Source organism: Mastigoproctus giganteus, chromosome 4 (assembly GCF_048544385.1).
Source record: "Mastigoproctus giganteus isolate SK-2022 chromosome 4, ASM4854438v1, whole genome shotgun sequence".
Taxonomy (NCBI): Eukaryota; Metazoa; Arthropoda; class Arachnida; order Uropygi; family Thelyphonidae; genus Mastigoproctus; species Mastigoproctus giganteus.
Window position 1 is genome coordinate 158,490,251 of NC_143578.1, and position 22,665 is coordinate 158,512,915.

The window sequence follows — 22,665 nt, forward strand, 5'->3', positions numbered from 1 at the left end:
TACCTGTGTGTACACCAATGCTAGGAGTTTGGTAAATAAATTTGATGAATTTGAGGTATTGCTCAAAACATCAAAGGCAGATATTGTTGGGATATCAGAGACGTGGTGTCACACAGATATAAGTAATGCGGAACTGGAATTTGGGGAATACAATGTATATAGAAAGGATAGACAGGACAGGAGGGGAGGAGGGGTTATGCTATTAATTAAGAAACACATAAAGTCAAAGGAAGTGAGGCCAGTTGACATCGATGGACAGGGCAGTGTCGATTCAGTTTGGTGTGACATAAGCATAGGGAAATCAAAATTGAGAGTAGGAGTGTGCTATAGGCCTAATGATTCTGATGAGTATAATAATATATTGTACAGGGAAATAGAGTGGGCCAGTAAATCAGAGAGTCTTATAATGGGGGATTTTAATTTCCCAGATATTGACTGGAATTTGTGGGTTGGTCATTCGCACACTAGCAAGGCTTTTGTGGATTTATTGGATGATTGTTTTCTACATCAGCATGTTCGTGAGGCAACAAGAGGGAGCAATACTCTTTATCTGATTATCAGTAGTGATTCTTCATGCACTAAGAACCTGCAGATAAATGAACCACTAGGTGGCAGTGATCGCAGTGTGTTGAAGTGGGATTTACTCAAGGAGGTAACTACCATCAGAGGTAAAGGGAAGGGTTTTTGTTTTCGTAAAGGCGACTATGATGGTCTGAGACAGTATTTAAATTCTATACAGTGGGACCAACTGATGATGTTACCAACAGCAAACTCAAAATGGGAAGCATTCAAGGAACTAATCTTGGTGGCTACCAGGCTTTACATACCAACTAAGAAATATTGTTCAAGGTTTAGGCCTAAATGGTTGTCAGATGGACTAATGAGACATGTGGCAGAGAAGAAAAATGCATGGGATACATACAAATTAATGGGTGACATGGAAGCCTATGATAGATATAAGTTGGTCTGTAACCAAGTCACAAAGGAGATTAGGCAGGCAAAGGCAGACTACGAAAAATCCTTGGCAAAGGATGCAAAGAATAACAGAAAGGAGTTCTTTACATACTTGAACTCGAGAAGGAAAGGGATGAATCAGATTGGTCCACTGGATATTGATGGTTCAACAGTTGAGGATCCTGCTCAGGTGGCTAACAATCTAAACGAGTATTTTGCATCTACATTCACACATGAGGAGTTATTCAGGAAGGAGAATGATGTAGGTAAAGTAAACATTGGCAGTGAGCTGGATGATTTTGTAATAACTGAGAGGAAAGTGGAGGAGAGATTGTTGAGGATAAACATAAAAAAGGCACCTGGGGTGGATGGGATCTATCCAGTTATATTAAAGGAGGCAGCAAAGGAAGTATGCAAACCCCTAGCCATAATTATGAGAGCTTCTTTGGACTCAGGTGAGGTACCCATAGACTGGAGATGTGCAAATGTAACCCCAATTCACAAAGGAGGATCAAAGGCTGACACAAGTAATTATAGACCTGTTAGTTTAACTTCTGTTCCAGGTAAATTAATGGAGGCACTGGTTAAAGAAGCACTGCAGGATCATCTAGACAAGAATTCAGTTATAGCTCAGACGCAGCATGGTTTTGTTAAGGGCAGGTCTTGCCTGACCAATTTGATTGGATACTATGATGTAGTCACAAAAGAACTGGATGCAGGGAATAACTTTGATATTATATATTTGGATCTTAGAAAGGCTTTTGATACTGTTGCACATGGAAGACTGCTGCACAAATTGGAGCAGTGTGGCATTGGAGGCAAATTGCTGCTATGGATAAGGGGATGGTTGAGTGGCAGAAGACAGCGAGTGGTAATCAATGGACACTGCTCAACGTGGACTAATGTTATTAGTGGAGTTCCTCAAGGTTCAGTGTTGGGTCCATTGTTGTTTTCGGTGTTTATGAATGATATTGATGATGGGATATCAAGTTTAATGTCTAAGTTTGCAGATGATACAAAGGTTGGCAGGGTCGTTAAGGACACTACTGACGCTATGCTGCTGCAACAGGATCTGGAAAGGTTGAACAGATGGGCTGAGAGGTGGCAAATGAAGTTTAACATTGACAAATGTAAAGTACTACATATGGGTAACAGTAACCCCAGAGCAATGTATCAACTCTGCGGTACTACACTGACAGTGGTGGAGAATGAAAAGGACCTGGGGGTAATTGTGCAGGCAGATATGAAGTTCTCTGAGCAGTGCAGACGAGCTGCAAGAGTAGCTCATGGTGTCTTGTCAATGATATACAGGAATTTTTCTAGCAGGGATAAGGAGGTGATTATTCCCTTGTATAAGGCAATGGTTAGGCCACATCTTGAGTACTGTATACAGGTCTGGAGGCCTCATTTCAAGAAGGATGTAGAGCTGCTGGAACGGGTACAGAGAAGGGCAACAAGATTAGTAAATGGAACAAAGGGTTGCTCTTACGAAGAAAGGCTTAAGTTTTGCAAATTACAGAGTCTGGAGACTAGGCACCGGCGAGGTGATCTGATAGAGGTGTATAAGGCTTTGAACGGTTTGAGCATGCTCAATGCCAATGGGATTCTTCATCTTTCTCAGAATAATCACCTCAGAGGGCATAAATTCAAATTGAGGAAGGATGGATGTCCGATAGATGTGCGGAAATTTGCCTTTGGCCAGCGGGTGGTTGGTTGGTGGAACCGACTTCCATCACTTGTTGTTGAAGTTGATAGCCTAAACAAATTTAAAGCTCAACTGGACAGGTATTTCAAACGAATGGAGGGATGAAATGGGAGAGGGTTTTTTTTTTTTTTTTTGGCTGATGCTGAATAAGCTTGCTTTCTTGCATCATATGCCTCTACTAATGCTAATGCTAGTTTTCCCTCTGACTGCTCACATGTTGATGGTAGATGTCTCTCTGTCTTCTAACTTCTCCACTAATGCTGTTTTTTCCCCCAAAGTTCAGTTCTTTCACCCACTTTTTTCCTCTTGTATATTAATGACCTTCTTCCATTGACCGGAAATCCTATCCATAGTTTTGCTGATGATAGCACATTGCATTCTGCTTTCCAGTTTGAGAAACCTTGCCCTGCTCAATCGGCTTCAACTTCTTGAATATCCGCCTCCAATTCCTTAAATGTCGATCTCCCGGTAATTCTCCAATGGGACAAAGACAACTTAGTTGATTTCAATTCTTCTAAAACTCATTCCTGTCTTATATCTCACAAAAGGGATTCTTCTGCTACTATGTTTATCTTTTGGGGACTACCCTGACTTCTAATCTTTCTTGGCACAAACACATTACAAATATTGCTTCCTTCACGTTACCTTTCTTCCAAACAGCTATTCACACTGTACAAATCCATCCTACCTTGAAATATTGTTTCCACATCTGGGAAGATGCACCCAAAACCTCTCCCAATCTTCTAGATTCTATTCAGAAGAGGGTAGTTAGGTTAATAAATGACTCATTTCTAACAGAGTCTTTCCATTCTCCGTCTCATAGGTGTTCTATTTCTGCTGCATGCCTTTTCTACAGATACTTCCTTGGGCACTGTTCTTCTGAATTGGCTTCTATAATTCCCGCTCTCTCTTTCAAAACAGTCCGAACACATGCCATCACCAGCCAACATCCATTTACTGTCCAACTTCAAACTCACAGAACCACCTTTTCATCTTCCTTGTTTATTTATTCAACTGCCATTTTCTGAAACAACCTTCCTTCTTACATATTTCCTGAAAATTACAGTCTACAGACGTTCTCAAGTCTAATGTCAACAAATATCTTCTTTGGTCTTCTCAACGTCCAACCCATGCATGGTATTAAGTTTTATAGGTTCTAATATCTCTCATGTTTGCGATTTTCATTTAAAAAAATAAATAAAAAATACATGCACCTATTCTTACTCTTAGTCCACATATTTATTTTATCCATGATGACTTCCAGCAGCTCTTGAATGCCCCAGCAACTTGCTCTCTAGGCTGCTGCTTGTTACAATAAAAGTAGTGCAAGGATCGCTTTCACCTCTGCCCTCGGCTACTCTTAATCTTTTAGTCTGTGAATCTCCCCCAAACTTGCAGTTTTCCGACCCACCTAACACTGCCTCGAAGCATAGGCAAATATTCTTGCACCCTTTCTATTTAAGTGTATCCCATCCCTGTAGAAGCAGTCGCTCCTGTTAGCAAACACAGACCGTGCTGAAAAAATTCTACCCCATGAGCCTTGCACAATTTCTTCAGGGCAGAATTGATTGACAAAGCTCTCGTCATGTACTCACTCCTATCGCATCTGGGCAGAATTGCAGACACTTTCAAATTCAACCCTAGCTCGAAACTTTTTTTCAACAGTGACCTGTACTTAAGTAAATCTGTGGATCTCTTACTCTAAAGGTTATTAGTGCCAATGTGTACAACAATATCACCTTTTGTGCCCTTAAAAGATGATATCTGCTGTACAACATCATCAAATTTTGCCCCTGGCAGACATACCCTGGTGCTGTTCCACCTATCTCTTTGTATAATATATTCCCCATCTCCCTGACAATAGAGTCATCAACCGTAACTAGTTTCTGCAGGACCAGTGCATTCTGTCTTGGAGAATGCCACTTCTGTTGCCTGATGCACAGGAGTGAGCTCTGGCATTGAGTTAGGCAGCTGTGAGCTTGAAGGGCCCCTCTTATTAATTTCCTCGTGGGCATCCACCCTACATCTTAAACTGTCATAGATGCCCTTCAGTATGCTGAGTTACCGCATAATTTCCTTACAGTCTCTGCACCTAACACACACACACACACACAAAGACATCCTCCTTGGCTAGATTGTGTTCTGTCCTAGACAGGTCTGCAGTCATTTCACATTTCGTGCATTTTTTTTAGACTGTGATGCGTTGGAGAATGGCCCCCTTCGGTTCTCCAATGTGTGTCTAATCTGTGAGCATTGCTTTGCTGCTCTAGTCTGGGTCAAGATTCTGTTTAAGTATAATTTAATTCATGATGAAATTTAATAAGATTAATAAATTTTACTGATTAATTGATAATACTAAGCTAACAGATTTCTAATTCCATGCTACCTGTTTTGCTATCTAGTTTGGGATATATGTTGTATCGTATAACAATAGCAGCAAGTTATGAACAGTAAATCTGCGGACACTTAAGTATTAACTTTCAAAATAAACCAAAGAGCTTGACTAGTCCTATAAGCTACTTATAGAAAATAATTTAATATGTGTGGGTCCATACCCTTACTGAATGTTCTGTACAGTCTTTATGTCCAAACTGTAAAGGCAATTACTCCACCTATTCCAAAGGCCATGGAACAGAGAAAAAATGATTCAGTAAGGCGAAACTGGGCATAATGTTAACTAACTGGAAGCAAAAAAACAAATATTGCCAGTTACTGTATTGTGCACATATGCAGCAACTGTCCCACAACACAAATTGATATCTACCACTACAATTTCACTGTTTCAATTCTTCCCAACAACTGTATAGCTGATTGGGCTCACTCAATACTAGTTTCAACGCTAAAGTCATCTTTACCACCAACTTCCAGTCAAGCCATCAATACACTAGTTACAATTCTGCCAGACATGTTTCCTACTTTGCAGCCAATCACAAATACTAAAGATCTAGAGGGAAAAAAAGATATACCCTCTATCTGTGATCATATGGATACAGATGAAAAAGAAGTCTTGGCTGTTAGAAATGCATGCTGAGAAAGAGATGGGCATTCATCCGTATTTCCCCCGCCCCCAAAAAAAAACAGTTAAAGCCTCACGATACAAACAGACTACTTGTTCCAAAAAGACAGATAAAAATATGAAACCAGTATAATTCATGCAATAACACAATGGAAATGTCAAGATTTTCTGCAACTTGGACATTTGAGACTTGATTGATAATTATAACCCAGTAGTAGTAGTAGTAATGGAGGCATATGATGCAAGAAAGCAAACATCAGAGCTTATGTAGCATCAGCCAAAAAAAAACCCAATTTCACACATCCATTCCCTCTAAACGTTTGTCCAGTTCATCCTTGAATTTATTTAAGCTTTTAACTTCCACAACAACAGATGGAAGTTTTCCAGCAATTAACCACCCGCTGTCTAAAGGCAAATTACAATCTGTTCTACAACTGTCTTTCCTCAATTTGAATTTCTGCTCCCTCAGGTTCGTAATCTGAGAAAGCGAAAGGATCCCATCAGAATTTAGCTTGCTCAACTCATTCAAGACCTTATACTCCTCAGTCAGACCACCTTGCATGTGCCTAGTCTCCAGCCACTGCAATTTGCGGAAATTAAGCCTTTCTTGGTAAGCCCTTCACTCCCCTCACCAATCTTGTTGCTCTTCTCTGTACACGCTCAAGCAACTCAACATACTTTCTAAAATGAGGTCTCCAGACCTGTACACAGTACTCAAGTATTTGGCCTGACCATTGCCTTATACAAAGGGATAATTACTTCCTTTTCCCTACTAGCGAAATTCCTGTATGTCATTCTCAATATCCCATGACCTGCACAATTACTCCCAGATCTTTTTCATTTTCTACCACCCAGATGGTACATTTCTCTGGGATTACTTCTACCCATATGTAGTACTTTGCATTTGTCAATGTTAAACTCCAGTTGCCACTTCTCAGCCCATCTGCCCAAATTTCTAGATCCTGTTGCAGTAGCACACTGCCATTACTGTCATTAACAGCCCTGCCAACCTTTTTATCATCTGCAAACTTTAAGCCTGATATACCTTCATCAATATCATTGATAAATATACAAAACAGTGGTGGGCCCAACACTGAACTCTGAGGGACTCCACTAATAACATATTTATTAGCACTTTCAAGAAACTAACCTCATATAGCAGTGAACTGTAACATAACATACAAACAGGACTATATTTCCCTCCATTGGGGCACATTACCAAGTTGCTATTTTAATTTACTCCAGAATCACATGTAAATGCATTCATCTGCAAACATCTTTTGAAGCAGTTGCAGCACATGTCTCAGCCTATTTTACATTCACACTGGTCTCACTTTACCTTCCTCCAATTCAACAGCAAGCACGTACAGATCTTGCATGACATTTGGATGAGCAAAATCTCTCACTCTTTAACAAATACAAATAAGATGGAGTTGAAACATATATCCATATACATCCACAGGAACACCCTCTGCCCATTGACATTTCCATAGGCCCGTCCAGCAAAAGAGGTGTGGCTCATGATACTGTTCTGGTAACACAAATAAGGATCATTAACCTAGGACTCCGTAGCCGAGTAGTCAAGCGAGCTTTGAGTGGACCGTGGTTTAAACCCGCGTGACAACCCCAGGGGCTCACATCTGGTGAGCATGGGCTTGGCACACCCAGGGTCCTGAGCCGGATATCATCATTTTTCTCTTTCTTGGTGATTTCCTTCTACTTTTGACACACCACACACACTCTCTCTCTCTCTCTCTCTCTCTCTCTCTCTCTCTCTCTCTCTCTCAGGGTAACTCGTTTTTTGGCTGGTGCAGCATAAGCCACAGGCTTTCTTGTACCATATAGCTAGTAATAATAATAATAATATGTTCACCAGTCTTATGCCCACTCATTGAATGGATGGACAATCTTATATATGACGCACTTGAATAGTGATCATCTACCTGTGGTCTGCAGAATATTAAAAATGACGTTATATACATCATGAAGGCCAAAAAAGATAGAAATTCCATAAAGCTGACTGGACAAAATATATAACTTTCGCAGTAATAGATGAACAAATAACGACTACCTGTAGACATTGCTATAACTCATGTCATAAACCAAATATTAATGGTAGCCAAAGATGTAGTGCCTCAGTCATCTGGAAATTATTATAAACATGCTACTGTGTGGTGAAACAGTGAATGCATTGCCAATGTTGAACAATTTATGAAGTTCCATTGTAAAAATTAGGTGGTAGATGACTTTCATCAACCGGTGAAATACCACCGCTTTGCTTATTGGAGGCTTGAAGTGGTGAAACCCATGTTTAGTCTCTAGAGCAAAGTTTCCGGCATCCCCCACCCCACATACTTCTCCTTTAACCCATGCACGGTACTAAGTACTATAGGTTTCGATACCTTTCGTGTTTGGGGTTTTCATAAAAAAAAAATATATATATCAGATAAAATTTAATCGGGTAAAAAATATTTAAAAGCCTATAATTTTTACTTCTGTTTTCTTGAATTGTTATTTGTGATTTGTGTTCTCACATCATAGCCACAACATTTCACAAGCTTGTTTGTAACACCTTAGTGGAATTTCCTGGTATGAAAAAAGAAGTAATATTTCTAATGCAGGCTCTCTCTCTCATGCCTTCACACAGAAAAAAGCGTATTCATCTGAAAATATCTGTATTTGAGCAGCCATTTTGAGATACCTGTATATATCAAGAAATAAAAATAATAATGGATGAGTGACTAAATAAGAGGAGGGTGGAGCAACATTGAAATCCATCATACATTCTCTAAATTCTATCTCCCTCCCACCTCAAAAATTAAAATTATGTAGCTCTCAATTTCTGTAAAATCATACTGTTTTAAAACAATACTGTAAATAGTTGATTTTTTTTTTTTTTTTTAGTGAAATTCCATTTTATGTTAATAATGGAATTTCACTAAACAGTAATCATGTTGCTTGATCAGTCTGTATCTAGTTGTAAAATATGCATGCCCATTGACAGTTGTAGTATTGGATATCAACTCCTTTGGCCATATATTCCAATATCACCATAAGTGGTGGTATCACAGCATAAAAGGAAATTTATTATTTGTTATGCACTGCTGACATAGTATTTATAATTATATATCTTGAGTTCTTTAAAGTACATTGCTTGCTTTCTGACAATCAAAATAAATCCTTATGCTTCTTTATGTTCAAATTTTTTCTAGGCACTATCTTCTGAGAAAACAAAAATTTCTGGTGATATCATAGCAGCACAAAAGTTGATGGATATCTTCAAGCCTCACTCCAAACTCTAAAAAACTATTTCTTATGTATATATATGTAGTGTACGTTGGAGGGACTGGTGAGGCAATTGGGACCATTCGATTTAGCTTGTATTGGGTCTAGAAATTTATCTGAAATAAGTTTGTTATTCTGTTCATTGTAATATCCTCATGGATATCACACACACACACACACACAACATTTTTATTTGTTGATTGTCTAAAGCCTATAAATAATCATTTTTATGTCTATATACAAAATACTTTATATTTTATTAGAGTGAATTTGTATCGACATTTTTCTCTATAAATATGTTGTTATAGTATACTGTATGTTAAATATAAAATATGCAATAAAGGTGTGATTTTGGGAGTTTTTCAAACTTTTTTCTTTCAAGTATCCTGCTGACTGTATTTGTTCTTAAGTTGTTGTGGTTTGGTGGGGTAGAGGTGGGATGGGAAAGAGCATGTGTGATAGAAACCATTTTTCAGGTCTGATTTATGTTAGAAATGGAAGGTATCAAAATAGCACTCACATTTTACTGTATTTGAGGTAGAAGGAAAAAAAATTTCTGTAATCATAGCTGCCATCTCTCCAGATTTGTGATGGAGGATCCACAATTTTTACTCAATTTCACCCCTTCTTTCTTTCCTTCTTTCTCTCTCTCTCTCTCTCTCTCTCTCTCTCTCTCTCTCTCTCTCTCCATCAAGTGTTGTTCATGACAGTTTCCCATCTTTTTCTTTTCACAAAAAATGCTGTGCTGAAACTATTAAAATTGGAAATTTGTAAAAAATTTTGAAAATTCTGCTATATTTTTATTAACAGATTGTCTTATCAGTCATACTAGTCTACTTTGCAGAATAGAAATGCTGGATAATAGCATTACTTTCTGTAATGTGCAATTATTTTATCATATTGTTTATCATTTTATCATTGCTAACTGGTGTAAAGCACCAGTTAGCAATGTCTTACACAAATTTTTAAAAAATTCAGTTATTTTGTAAACAAATAAGCAAAAGGACAGTAATACAATGCATAAAAAAATGCAAGAATAGATGTAGCACTTCATAATGACAATGATGTCATTACATGCAAGTTGTTCATTTGCATATTTAGTTATAGAACGTAATATTCATATGAGCTGTACTGATTTATACAGTCACTGTTGATTATTTAACAGCAGACGATTGTTAGTGTAACTGCACACTAATACAGAAAAAGAAGAAGAAGAGATAGTGATAGCTCTGAAAAATGGGTCATTTTATGTTGCTACACATGGCAGGAATCAAAGTGATTCCGGGGTAGTATTAGTAGCCATATACTACAAAGAAGCCTAAAAGCTTTTGCTGCACTGACCAAAAAGATAAATAATATTAAAAAATAAAAATAAAAAACAAAAGAATAAAATAATAAATCAAAAATAATAAAAATAAAAAAAATAAAAAACAAAAGAATAAAATAATAAATCAAAAATAATAAAAATATAAAGATTTTTTTTTTTTAAATAAAAGAAGGCAATGTAGATAAGAGAATAGGCTGGTTATCTTTTTCCCTTCTCACATAGACAACTATCCAGTTTACTGGATAAGTTAATATCAACTGGGTAATTGCCAACTTCAAACTCGCAGCCTCAACTACCTGCAGAGGCAACTGTTTCCAGTAATCAACAACTCACTGGCTAAAAGAAATTTCTGGCAATCCACTCTAAACCTCTTCCCCTGTAATTTGAATTTCTGGCAATCCACTCTAAACCTCTTCCCCTGTAATTTGAATTTCTGGCTCTTAATTCTAGAATTCTGTAGAAGAATGAAAATTTTGCCTTCATTCATTTTACTGTCTTCCCCCTGTAGGCCACGGGGGACAGTAAAAAGCAATGTTATTGACTACAGTGTTTTCATAGTGATTAACTAATATATTTAACTGTAAATATGTTTCTCCCGATTAAACAAAACTAAACATATAGTATATTATATCCTTGAAAGGAAAGTTTCAAGGATATAATATACTATATTACAAAGCTTCTTTTTAATTTTGTTTGAACTAATTCTCTCTCTCTCTCTCTCTCTCTCTCTCTCTCTCTCTCTCTCTCTCTCTCTCTCTCTCTCTCTCTCTCTGTGGGGGGGGGGGCACTAGGTTGTATTGCTCTTGCTTCCACTTGGCGGAGATTAAAACCCGGGAAAAAATTAAATTTCACAAGGTCAAAAAGAGTATAACATGATTAAACCACAAAGTAATTTCTCTGGGTTGCCAGTCACACCCCATGTATATAAGATAAAAGATATGATCACCTCAGGAATGACCAAACACCAGAAAACTGATTCAGAAACATATCCAGTTCCAACTTTCTTGATCATGCTCACCAATACTGAAAATCCTATTGGCAGTATCTCTAACTGAGAGTTTTCTAGTAGGATTTTGTTTATTTTAGAGTATAGCTGGATCTCCCAGGGCTAAAGGCACCTCCGTAGCCAAGTGGGCAGGAGCAGCAGTGCGTAGCACATGCTTCTTGATTAGACCGGGGTTCGAGCCCGTGACCACCAAATACGGAGGATGCGGAAAGATCAGGGAATGACCACCTCATATCCCCAGAGCAATATGGCCTTAGTTGCTAATGCTCCTAAAAACCAAATAACAAACAAACATCCCAAGGCTAAAAAGATTTGCATCAGGAGACATTCCCCATTGAGAGCTCCAATGCAAAACATTCAGTGCAGATTTTGAATTTGCACTCTTTGCTGAACTACCAATAACTGTGATTGATCACTACAGATCACTGAACATTTCTAAAGGAATTATCTCAGACTGGGATCTCTTACATGTAGCTGAAGAGGAGATGTTAGAACTCAAAGAACAAGAAATAATTCAAGTTAAGAGAATCTGCATCAGAAGAGATGGCATTCTCATCTAATAAACTATCATCCTGTGGCTCTGACTAGCTATTCATGCTAAATCCTGGAGAGAAAAATCAATGCTCATCTTATATGTTATTTAGAAGTCAATGTTATTATTATCTCCAACATGTAGTGCAACTTCCAAAGAAATAGGTCCACACTGGACCATCTAAACATCTGTACAAAGTGCTTGCCTGAAATATGAGTACCTGGTGACTGTGCTCTTTGATATGGAAAAATCAAGTGACATAACTTGGAGATTTGGTATTTTAAAAAACCTTTATAACCTTGGTTGTAGGGTTCACATCCAAGTTTTTATAAGATACTTTGTATTCTTTCACTCTTTCCAAGTTTGTGGAGGATCCATCTCCTCTGTCTCTTTGCAGAGGAGGGAGAGCCTCAAGGTTCAGGTTTTAGTGTTATGCTTTTAACAATCAGTGCAATCTATTATGGACCAACTTCCTCCATCTGTAAATAACACCTCTACGTTGATGACTTTAGCATATTTACTTGGTCAGGTTAAGTGTGTTAAGTTATTAACATGTGGCCCCAAATGGCATGCAAGTTTATTTGTGATCACAGTGACTTTCTGAGTGATAAACTATTGTTCCTGTTTGCATTTGTTTGTTTTGCTTCCATTTGCATTCATATTAACTTTAACCCTAAGCTCTGGTCACTAAGTGACACACTATTGCCTCCACATGGCAAGGCTGGTAACCTGGATGATCAATGTTGCACACCCATGGCTAAAAGAGCAAAATGAATAACACAATCCTCATCCTTCAAAGTCTTCATTGAAGATCCAACCTAACAGACCGTAAGAAAACAGAAACAAGCCATCAAAATATGGTGCACAAAATGTATCTGATTTGCTCATTGTCTGCTCCAGAAGTGAACAAACACTTCATAAATTGTCTCCTTTGGGGCTAGATGGGTTAGCTGGATCTTCAAAAACTGTAAGTAGATTATGTTTTAGCAATGTCCTGGGTGCAACCACGCGTTCATGCTCAGAATTATCGCTGTTAGAAAAAATTTCAAAGCAATACCCATTGAAGTAACTCCTCATTCCACCCTAAACTCAAGAGGCATATAATCAGAATTGGACCTGCTCCACATAAGAAATATGCAGTGAACTAAAAGTACTGGGAATTATGAATTGTAAAACTGAGAGTTAGCAATATCACCTAACAGTTAAGAGTGAAACATTATCCTAACAGAAATCTTAAGCTTAGTTTTAACACGCCTAGTCCTCATACAAAGACGGCTATCTCAGTTGTCAAGTTAAAGCATATGTACCTAATCCATTAAGATATATTGTGTCAAAACTATGAACATCTCAAACAGGCTATTGAGGAACATCACACTGTGCTTGTGGTTCAAAATTGCACAGTGCCAGTGACCATACAGCCACAGATCCAATCTTTCCAAATTGAATTGTTGATCACCCAGCTTTTTCCAGAAGATGCCAGCAGAGAAAACTAGAAAAAGACATAACATTGAAAAAGAGGACAAAATATCTCTTATCAAGAGGCGAACAAACAGATTTAGTTTATCACTGCAGGTATCTTTTTTACCACTTCATATAATAGAACTGCAGACAAAGAGATGGTTGTTCCACTATCAGGATCTTTCACGTTTCAGGCACTGCTTACAAATCAGAAAGAAGCAGCAGTGCTTATACTTATTGAAAGTGAATAAACAATTAATCCTAGAAATATTTACCAATGAGCACATTACACAGGATACAGGTATACACATAAAGGATACAGGGAAATCATACTTCCAAAATAACGAGAAACTGAAACATGAATACAGCTCAGGAATTGTTAAAAGCTTATGAATTCTATAGAATTATCCAGATGATGGCCATGTATTTGTAGAGAAATATAAGCCAGTTTGTATCTGCAAGAAGCCTATCTGAAACCCAAAGATGACCCAAACACCAGCACTATACAATGTTCCATAAAGACAACTGTTGATGGTCAAGCACCAATTGGTGCTGAAATCATTGTGAACAACTATTTTCTGACCCAACAACTATCACCCAATAATAATTTGGAGGCTGTAGTAGTTCACATAACATTTGATTTTCTTCTAAGAGTGTATTTAATTTATGTACAGTCATGAGTGCCAAGCAATTTGTGAGAGATTTCTCTGTGCTTCGTGTGATTTTTTAAAAAAAAATTAGTTCTTTTACTTTCTGCATTTATTAAAACTCCTTATTTAATACCAGATTTTTTTTTCAAAAAGTACTTTTTAAAGAAAGCAAGGAAGGAAAGTTACCTTTCTTTTCTTGTTCATAGTTAAATTACTAACCCAAACAAAAAGTAGAACAAACTAGAAAAATTAGGCAGATGGGATGAGAAATGGCAGTTGAAATATAACATTGAAAAATGCAAGGTACTGTATATGGGTAGCAGTAATAGTCATCGATTAATGTACCAAATGTGTGGTACAATACTCAGGGCAGTGGAAAATGAATGAGACCTGGTGTGATTATGCAGTCAGATGTGAAATCCAATAAGTCTCCCTCTCTTTGGTCCTGGGACGGGATCAAGGCTTATTGGCTACGTGGGTATGGTGCTCCTAAGCGAACTTGGTGTCCCATTTGTGTATGCAGTACCTGCTAGTTCATGAGTGGGCGTACCCTCGTGGGGCTCCGTGATGGATGAGGTACTTACGGCATCTGAAATTTATCTTACTCATATGAGTAATTTAAATTCTATTTCTACTAGGGTCCCCAACAAGGCCCCTACCTAACCGATCGGAAGATACCAATAACTGCAGCTCAAAAAGGCCCAGAACTGAGGAGGGACCACCACCACCACCTGTGACACCGCTTTTCCTCATTCTCCATTCCACCGGAGAGCAGGCACTCAGAAAATGTCAGTCTTTTTCATCCAGAATGGATTAGAAGGGTTGACAGGATCTCCAAAATCTGTCAAAAGGCTACAGAGACATTTTAGTTAGGCTGCAAGCCAAAAACATGCACAGAAACTGCTGAAAGCCACATTGTTAGGGGGATTGTTAGGACCCATCATCATTACTCCCCATAAAAACTTGAATTTTTCAGGTGGTTGCATATCAGAGTGGGATTTTCTCCATGTTTCTGAAGAAGAGATCTGCTCTGAACTTAAAGACCAAGGAGTGACGGCTGTCAAAAGAATATCGATGCGGAAGGATGGGAATCTCGTCCCTACCCGAGTCCTCATCAGAACGTCAACACCCCACGGCCTCCAAGTTCCATAAAATCAGGCTATTTAAACTGCCCAGTGAGGATTTATATCCCGAACCCACTGAAGTGTTTTAAATGCCAAAAGTATGGCCACTCTCAAACAGCTTGTCGTGGCACCCCTGCCTGTGCTCGCTGTGGTGCTAAAGACCACGAGAGCAAGGAATGTTTAGCTTCTAAGCCAAGTTGTATTAACTGCCAAGGAGAACACCCTACATGCTCTCGAGCATGCCAGCGGTGGAATGATGAGAAGGAAATTCAAAAACTAAAAACAGAGCTAAACATCTATCAGGAGGCCAGAAGACGCATCCAACCTATAAATAGCGCCAACCCCTCATAATGCCCAGAAAGCTTCTGGGGAAAGTACAATTGGTACTCAGACTGATATGAGTCATTCACCAAGGGAGTCATTTACCCCCATTGTGCACTATTTATTAAGTTCCCAAAAGCCCACCCAAAAATCACAGTCAGCCGCCTCTGCTATATCCGTACCTCCTAGTGCTCCATCACTTCCAAAAGAGTGCTAATGAAACTCTGAAGAATGGGAAACAGGCATTTATAATCCAAGAGCCAATGGATGTCGAAGATAAGGAGGTACAGGACGAGTCTGTCCTGGAACTCTGTGAAAGAAGAAATGGATACAGGCCAGTGTCCAGTCTTTTCAAAGAGAGATAAACCGAGGATTGAGAAAATGAAGCCCTCAGCCCTTCGGAAGCCACCGGATGGACCCAATAAATCAAAATAATGAGTACATTTAAATTTCTCCAATGGAATTGCCGTGCATTTCGTAGAAATAGAAATGACATCGAGGCTCTCCTGAGTAAGAGGAGTAATAAACCAACTTGCTTTTGCTTACAGGAGACGTATTTAAAGGCAAATGAGGGCCCTTACTAACTGCTCATTTATTTGCAGAGACAGAGCTGGCGATGGACCTGCCCACTGAGGAGTCGCTATCCTTGTGGGTAACCACAACCCCTTTCAAGCTGTGCTTCTTACCACTAATCTAGAAGCTGTAGCAGTTCGTCTTACAGTAGGGTTCCTTTTAACTGTTTGCTCCATTTATTTGCTACCTGGGAACGACACTGCCCAGGCAGACCTTGATGATCTCATTAAGAACTGCCACCCCCTTTTCTATTATTAGGGGATTTCAATGGGCATAATCCGCTATGGGGCAGTTCTGACATCAATAGAAGAGGTCGGATTGTCGAGCGATTGCTTGAAAACAATGATCTGGCCCTTCTAAATGTGGGATCTAACGCCTTTTTCCAAACGGGTACCCGTACATTTACTGTCATTGATCTTTCCATCGGCTTCCCTTCCCTCCTGCCTCTGAGTACATGGGAGGTTGAAGAAAACCTTTATGGTAGTGATCACTTCCCCGTGTATCCACCATTTCAAATGGGAGACAATGTCACCAGTCGAGGACACCACATTGGAAGATCGATCACGCCGACTGGAATGCCTTTCGTCATCTGGCAATGTTCAATACCACTATAGTCAGCCAGGAGCCAATTAATGAGTCAGTAAAACACATCACAGAAAGTATAGTCCAGACAATTGCAATTTCAAGGACATCTTCCCACTTTCCACTTTTTCCAAAACCATGGTGGAGTGGAGAATGCACAGCAGATAAGAAGGCTCAAAACAAAGCATGGGGAATATTTCGTCGTTACCCCTGGTCATACAGGAATTAAGGGGAACGAAGAAGCTGACTATGCAGCAAAAACGACAACAGGCACCTTTTCTTCAACCCCCAAAATACCATATACAGACTACAGGCATAACGTCAAAGTGAATAGCAAGGAACAATGGCAAAAAAATATGGAGCGAGCAAACTTATAATAAACTTTATCAAATTAAACCAGATTTAAAGAAGTGAAAGTCTAGCGAAAGAGATATACGAAAAGAAGAAGTAATCCTTGCGAGGTAAAGGATACGACATACATACCTTACTCATTCCTATCTACAAAGAGCCGAAGAATCGCCTATGCAATCAGTGCCATGTACAACAAACAGTTTAAAATTTACAATTAGACTGTCCAGCCTTTACAAATGAAAGAAAAAGTCTTTAAATCCGTAACTAAAATTCAAGACGCTCCTACTTTGAAAAACATGTTAAGTGAAGAAAATAATATGTAAGAGGTATAACCATATCTAAAATTAATAGGCTTTTATAATCAGATTTAAAAAAAAAAAAAAGTCACAGCAAATCGATGTTTACAGTCAAACTGACTCTCTACCTTAAATACTTTGTGAATAATTTCTATTCGGGCATTAATTTGAACTGCAATTGCAAGAGTATAAGACACTTAGAGTATAAGACACAAAACTTTGGGAAATGCATTATGGCCGCAGAAGCCGATGTACCAACAACTAAAAACAACAGTTATGAAGTTCCCTGAGCAGTGCAGACGGGCTGCCAGAGCAGGTCATTGAGTTTTATCGATGATATATAGAAATTTTGCTAGCAGAGACAAGGAGATCATTGTCCCTTTGTATAAGGCAATAGTCAAGTTACATTTTTGTTACTGCGGCATCCGCCCATCCTGTACAGCTGCATTGAATTTTCTGGTACCGTTTAGTGATTACAAAATGCATATACGAAATATATGTAAGGAACGATGGACACATTTCGGTGGCAAACGTATAAACATAACAAACATTAGCATTAATAGAGGAATATGATGCAAGAAAGCAAACTTATGCAGAATCAACAAAAAAAATAATAATAAAATAAAAAAACCACTCCCATTTCACCCCTCCATTCATTAGCATTAGCATTAGTAGAGGCATTTGATGCAAGAAAGCAAGCTTATGCAGCATCAGCCAAAAAAAAAAAAAAAAAAACCCACTTCCACTTCACCCCTCTGTTCGTTCAAAATACCTGTCCAGCTGAGCCTTAAACTTATTTAGGCTATCAACCTCCACCACAAGGGATGGCAGTCTGTTCCACCAACCAACCACCCGCTGGCTAAAGGCAAATTTCCGCACGTCTATCCTACATCTGTCTTTCCTCAATTTGAATTTATGCCCTCTCAGGCGATTTTTCTGAGCTAGAGGAAGAATCCCATCAGCATTGAGCATGCTTAAACCATTCAAGGCTTTATACACCTCTATCAGATCACCTCGCTGGTGCCTAGTCTCCAGACACTGTAATTTGCAAAACTTAAGCCTTTCTTCGTAAGAGCACCCCTTTGTTCCATTCACTAATCTTGTTGCCCTTCTCTGCACTCGTTCCAGCAGCTCTACATCCTTCTTGAAATGAGGCCTCCAGACCTGTATACAGTACTCTAGGTGTGGCCTGACCATTGCCTTATACAATGGAATAATCACCTCTTTATTCCTGCTGGAAAAATTCCTGTATATCATTGACAATACTCCATGAGCTACTCTTGCAGCCCGTCTGCACTGCTCAGAGAACTTCATATCTGCCTGCACAATTACCCCCAAGTTCCTTTCATTCTCTACCACTGTCAGTGTAGTACCACAGAGTTGATACGTTGCTCTGGGGTTGCTTTTTCCCATGTGTAGTACTTTACATTTGTCAATGTTAAACTTCATTTGCCACCTCTCAGCCCATCTGCTCAACCTTTCCAGATCCTGTTGCAGCAGCATAGTGTCAGTAGTGTCCTTGACAACCCTGCCAACCTTTGTATCGTCTGCAAACTTGGACACTAAGCTTGATATACCATCATCAATATCATTTATAAATACAGAAAACAATAATGGACCCAACACTGAGCCCTGAGGGACTCCAATAATAACATTAGTCCACGATGAGCAGTGTCCATTGATTACCACTCTCTGTCTTCTCCCCCTCAACCACCCCTTTATCCATAGCAGCAATTTGCCTCCAATGTCACACTGCTCCAATTTGTGTAGCAGTCTTCCATGTGCAACAGTATCAAAAGCCTTTCTAAGATCCAAGTATATAATATCAAAGTTATTCCCTGCATCCAGTTCTTTTGTGACTGCATCATAGTATCCAATCAAGTTGGTCAGGCAAGACTTCCCCTTAACAAAACCATGCTGTGTCTGAGCTATAACTGAAGTCTTGTCTAGATGATCCTGCAGTGCTTCTTTAACCAGTGCCTCCATTAATTTACCTGGAACAGAAGGTAAGCTCACAGGTCTATAATTACTTGTGTCAGCCTTTGATCCTCCTTTGTGAATTGGGGTCACATTTGCACATTTCCAGTCTATGGGTACCTCCCCTGAGTCCAAGGAAGCTCTCATAATTATGGCTAAGGGTTTGCTTACTTCCTTTGCTGCCTCCTTTAATATAACTGGATAGATCCCATCCACACCGGGTGCCTTTCTTGTGTTTATCTTCAACAGTTTCTCCTCCACTTTACTCCCAGTTATTTCAAGATTCTGTAGCTTACTGCTAGAGTTGAATACACCTCTGGCATTCCCCTTGCTGAATAACTCCTCATGTGTGAATGTCGATGCAAAATATTCATTTAGTTTGTTAGCTACCTGAGCAGGATCATCAACAGTTGACCCAACAATATCAAGTGGACCAATCTGATTCATCCCCTTCCTTCTAGAGTTTACATAAGTAAAGAACTCTTTGCTGTTTTTCTTTGCATCCCTTGCCAAGGATTTCTCGTAATCTGCCTTCGCCTGCCTAACCTCCTTTGTAACTTGGTTGCATATCAACTTGTATCTATCATAGGCTTCTGTGTCATGTGTTAATTTGTAAGTATCCCATGCATTTTTCTTCTCTGCCATATGCCTCATTAGTTCATCTGACATCCATTTTGGCCTAAACCTTGAACAATATTTCTTAGTTGGTATGTAAAGCCTAGTAGCTTCCAAGATAAGTTCTTTGAATGCTTCCCATTTTGAATTTGCTGTTGGTAACATCATCAGTTGGTCCCACTGTATAGAATTTAAATACTGTCTCAGTCCATTGTAGTCGCCTTTACGGAAGCAATAACCCTTCCCTTTACCCCTAATGGTAGTTACCTCTTTCAGTAAATCCCACTTCAGCACACTGTGATCACTGCCACCTAGTGGTTCATTTATCTGCAGATTCTTAATGCATGAAGAATCACTGCTGATAATCAAATCAAGAGTATTACTCCCTCTAGTTGCCTCCCGAACATGCTGATGTAGAAAACAATCATCCAATAAATCCACAAAAGCCCTGCTAGTGTGTGTGTAACCAGCCCCCAAATTCCAGTCAATATCTGGGAAATTAAAATCTCCCATTATAAGACTCTCTGATTTACTGGCCCACTATTTCCCTGTACAGTTCCTTATTATACTCATCAGAGTCATTAGGCCTATAGCACACTCCTACTCTCAATTTTGATCTCCCAATGCTTATGTCACACCAAACTGACTCAACACTGCACTGTCCAGCGATGTCGACTGGCTTCACTTCCTTGGTTTTTATGTGTTTCTTAACTAATAGCATAACCCGTCCCCCCTTCCTATCCTGTCTATCCTTTCTGTAGACATTGTACTCCCCAAATTGCATTTCTGCATCCCTTATATCTGTGTGACACCACGTCTCTGATATCCCAACAATATCTGCCTTTGATGTTTTGAGCAATACCTCAAATTCATCAAATTTATTTACTAAACTCCTAGCATTGGTGTACACGCAAGTATACCTGCACCTGTTTCTATTCTTAGCTACCCTAACACAACCCATGTGTTTACTTGTACCGCAATGGCTCCCAGCAGTCTCTGAAATACCATGCATCTTGTTTTTCAGGCTTCTGCTCATTCTAATAGAAGCAGTGCAAGAATCTCTTTCACCTCTGCCAGTGGCTACTGTCAATCTATTGGTCTTTGTCTCCCCCCAAGCTAGCAGGTTTCCGACCCACCTAACACTGCCTCGATAGCATCAGCAAATATTCTTGCACCCTTTCTATTTAAGTGTATCCCATCCCTGTAGAAGCAATCTCTCCTGTTAACAAGTACAGTCCAGGCTGAAAAAAATTCTACCCCTTGAGCCTTGCACAATCTTTCCAGGGCCGAATTGATCGACAAGGCTCTCATCATATACTCCCTCCTATCGTGTCTGGGCAGAATTGCAGACACTTTCAAATTCAACCCTAATTCTCGGCTTTTGTTCAACAGTGACCTGTACTTGTTAAGTAATTCTGCCGGTCTCCTACTCTTAATATTATTAGTGCCAACGTGTACAACTACACGTTCGAAATACCTGTCCATCTGAGCCTTAACTTTATTTAGTCTGTCAACTTCCACAACAAGGGATGGAAGTCTGTTCCACCAACCAACTACCCACTAGCTAAAGGCAAATTTCCGCACATCAATCCTACATCTGCCTTTCTTCAATTTGAATTTATGCCCTCTCAGGTGATTATTCTGAGAAAGAGGAAGAATCCCATCGGCATTGAGCATGCTCAAACCATTCAAGTCTTTATACACCTCTATCAGATCACCTCGCCGGTGCCTAGTCTCCAGACACTGTAATTTGCAAAATTTAGCCTTTCTTCGTAAGAGCAACCCTTTGTTCCATTCACTAATCTTGTTCCCCTTCTCTGTACTCGTTCCAGCAGCTCTACATCCATCTTGAAATGAGGCCCCAGACCTGTGTACAATACTCAAGGTATGCCTTATACAAGGCATACCTTTAGCTCTGTATACTGGCCATTGTCTTATACAAAGGAATAATCACCTCCTTATCCCTGCTAGAAAAATTCCTGTATATCATTGATAAGACACAATGAGCTACCGTTGCAGCCCATCAGCACTGCTCAGAGAACATATCTGCCTGCACAATTACCTCCAGGTCCTTTTCATTCTCTACCACTGTCAGTGTAGTACCACAGAGTTGATACGTTCCTCTGGGGTTACTGTTTCCCCAGAGGAAGAATCCCATATATTTATTATTTTACATTTTTGTATGTTAAACTTCATTTGCTACCTCTCAGCACATCTTCTCAACGTTTCCAGATCCTGTACCGCAGCATAGCGTCAGTAGTGTCCTGTACAACCCTGCCAACCTTTGTATCTTCTGCAAACATGGATATTAAGCTTGATATGCCATCATCAATATTATTTATAAATACAGAAAACAACAGTGGATCCAATATTGAAACTTGAGAAACTCCACTAATAACATTAGTCCACGATGAGCAGTGTCCATTAACAACCACTCTGCGTCTTCTCCTACTCAACCATCCCTTTATCCATAGCAGCAATTGCCACACTGCTCCAATTTGTGCGTCAGTCTTCCATGTGCAACAGTATCAAAGGCCTTTCTAAGATCCACATATACCAATCAAATCGGTCAGGCAAGACTTTCCCTTAACAAAACCATGCTGTGTCCGAGCTGTAACTGAAGTCTTGTCTAGATGATCCTGCACTGCTTCTTTAACTAGTGCCTCCATTAATTTTCCTGGAAGAGAAGTTAAATTCACAGGTCTATAATTACTTGTGTCAGCCATTGATCCTCCTTTGTGAATTGAGGTCACATTTGCACATCTCCGTTCTATGGGTGCATCCTCTGAGTCCAAAGAAGCTCTCACAATTATGGCTAATAGTTTGCTGCCTCCTTTAATATAAGTGGATAGACATCACCCACACCCGGGTCCCTTTTTTTTATGTTTATCCT

General features: G+C 39.3%; 1 protein-coding gene across 1 annotated transcript in view; it reads left to right on the forward strand.

The window, feature by feature from the left end:
* The window catches only part of Mfe2 (peroxisomal Multifunctional enzyme type 2), a 741,845-nt gene extending 732,528 nt beyond the window's left edge, over positions 1 to 9,317 (forward strand). Inside the window, exon 31 of the mRNA XM_090372984.1 lies at positions 8,888 to 9,317. Coding sequence (XP_090229110.1) covers positions 8,888 to 8,977 — 90 coding nt within the window. The 3' untranslated portion in view covers positions 8,978 to 9,317. The remainder of the gene's footprint in view (positions 1 to 8,887) is intronic.
* The last annotated feature ends 13,348 nt before the right edge of the window (positions 9,318 to 22,665 follow it).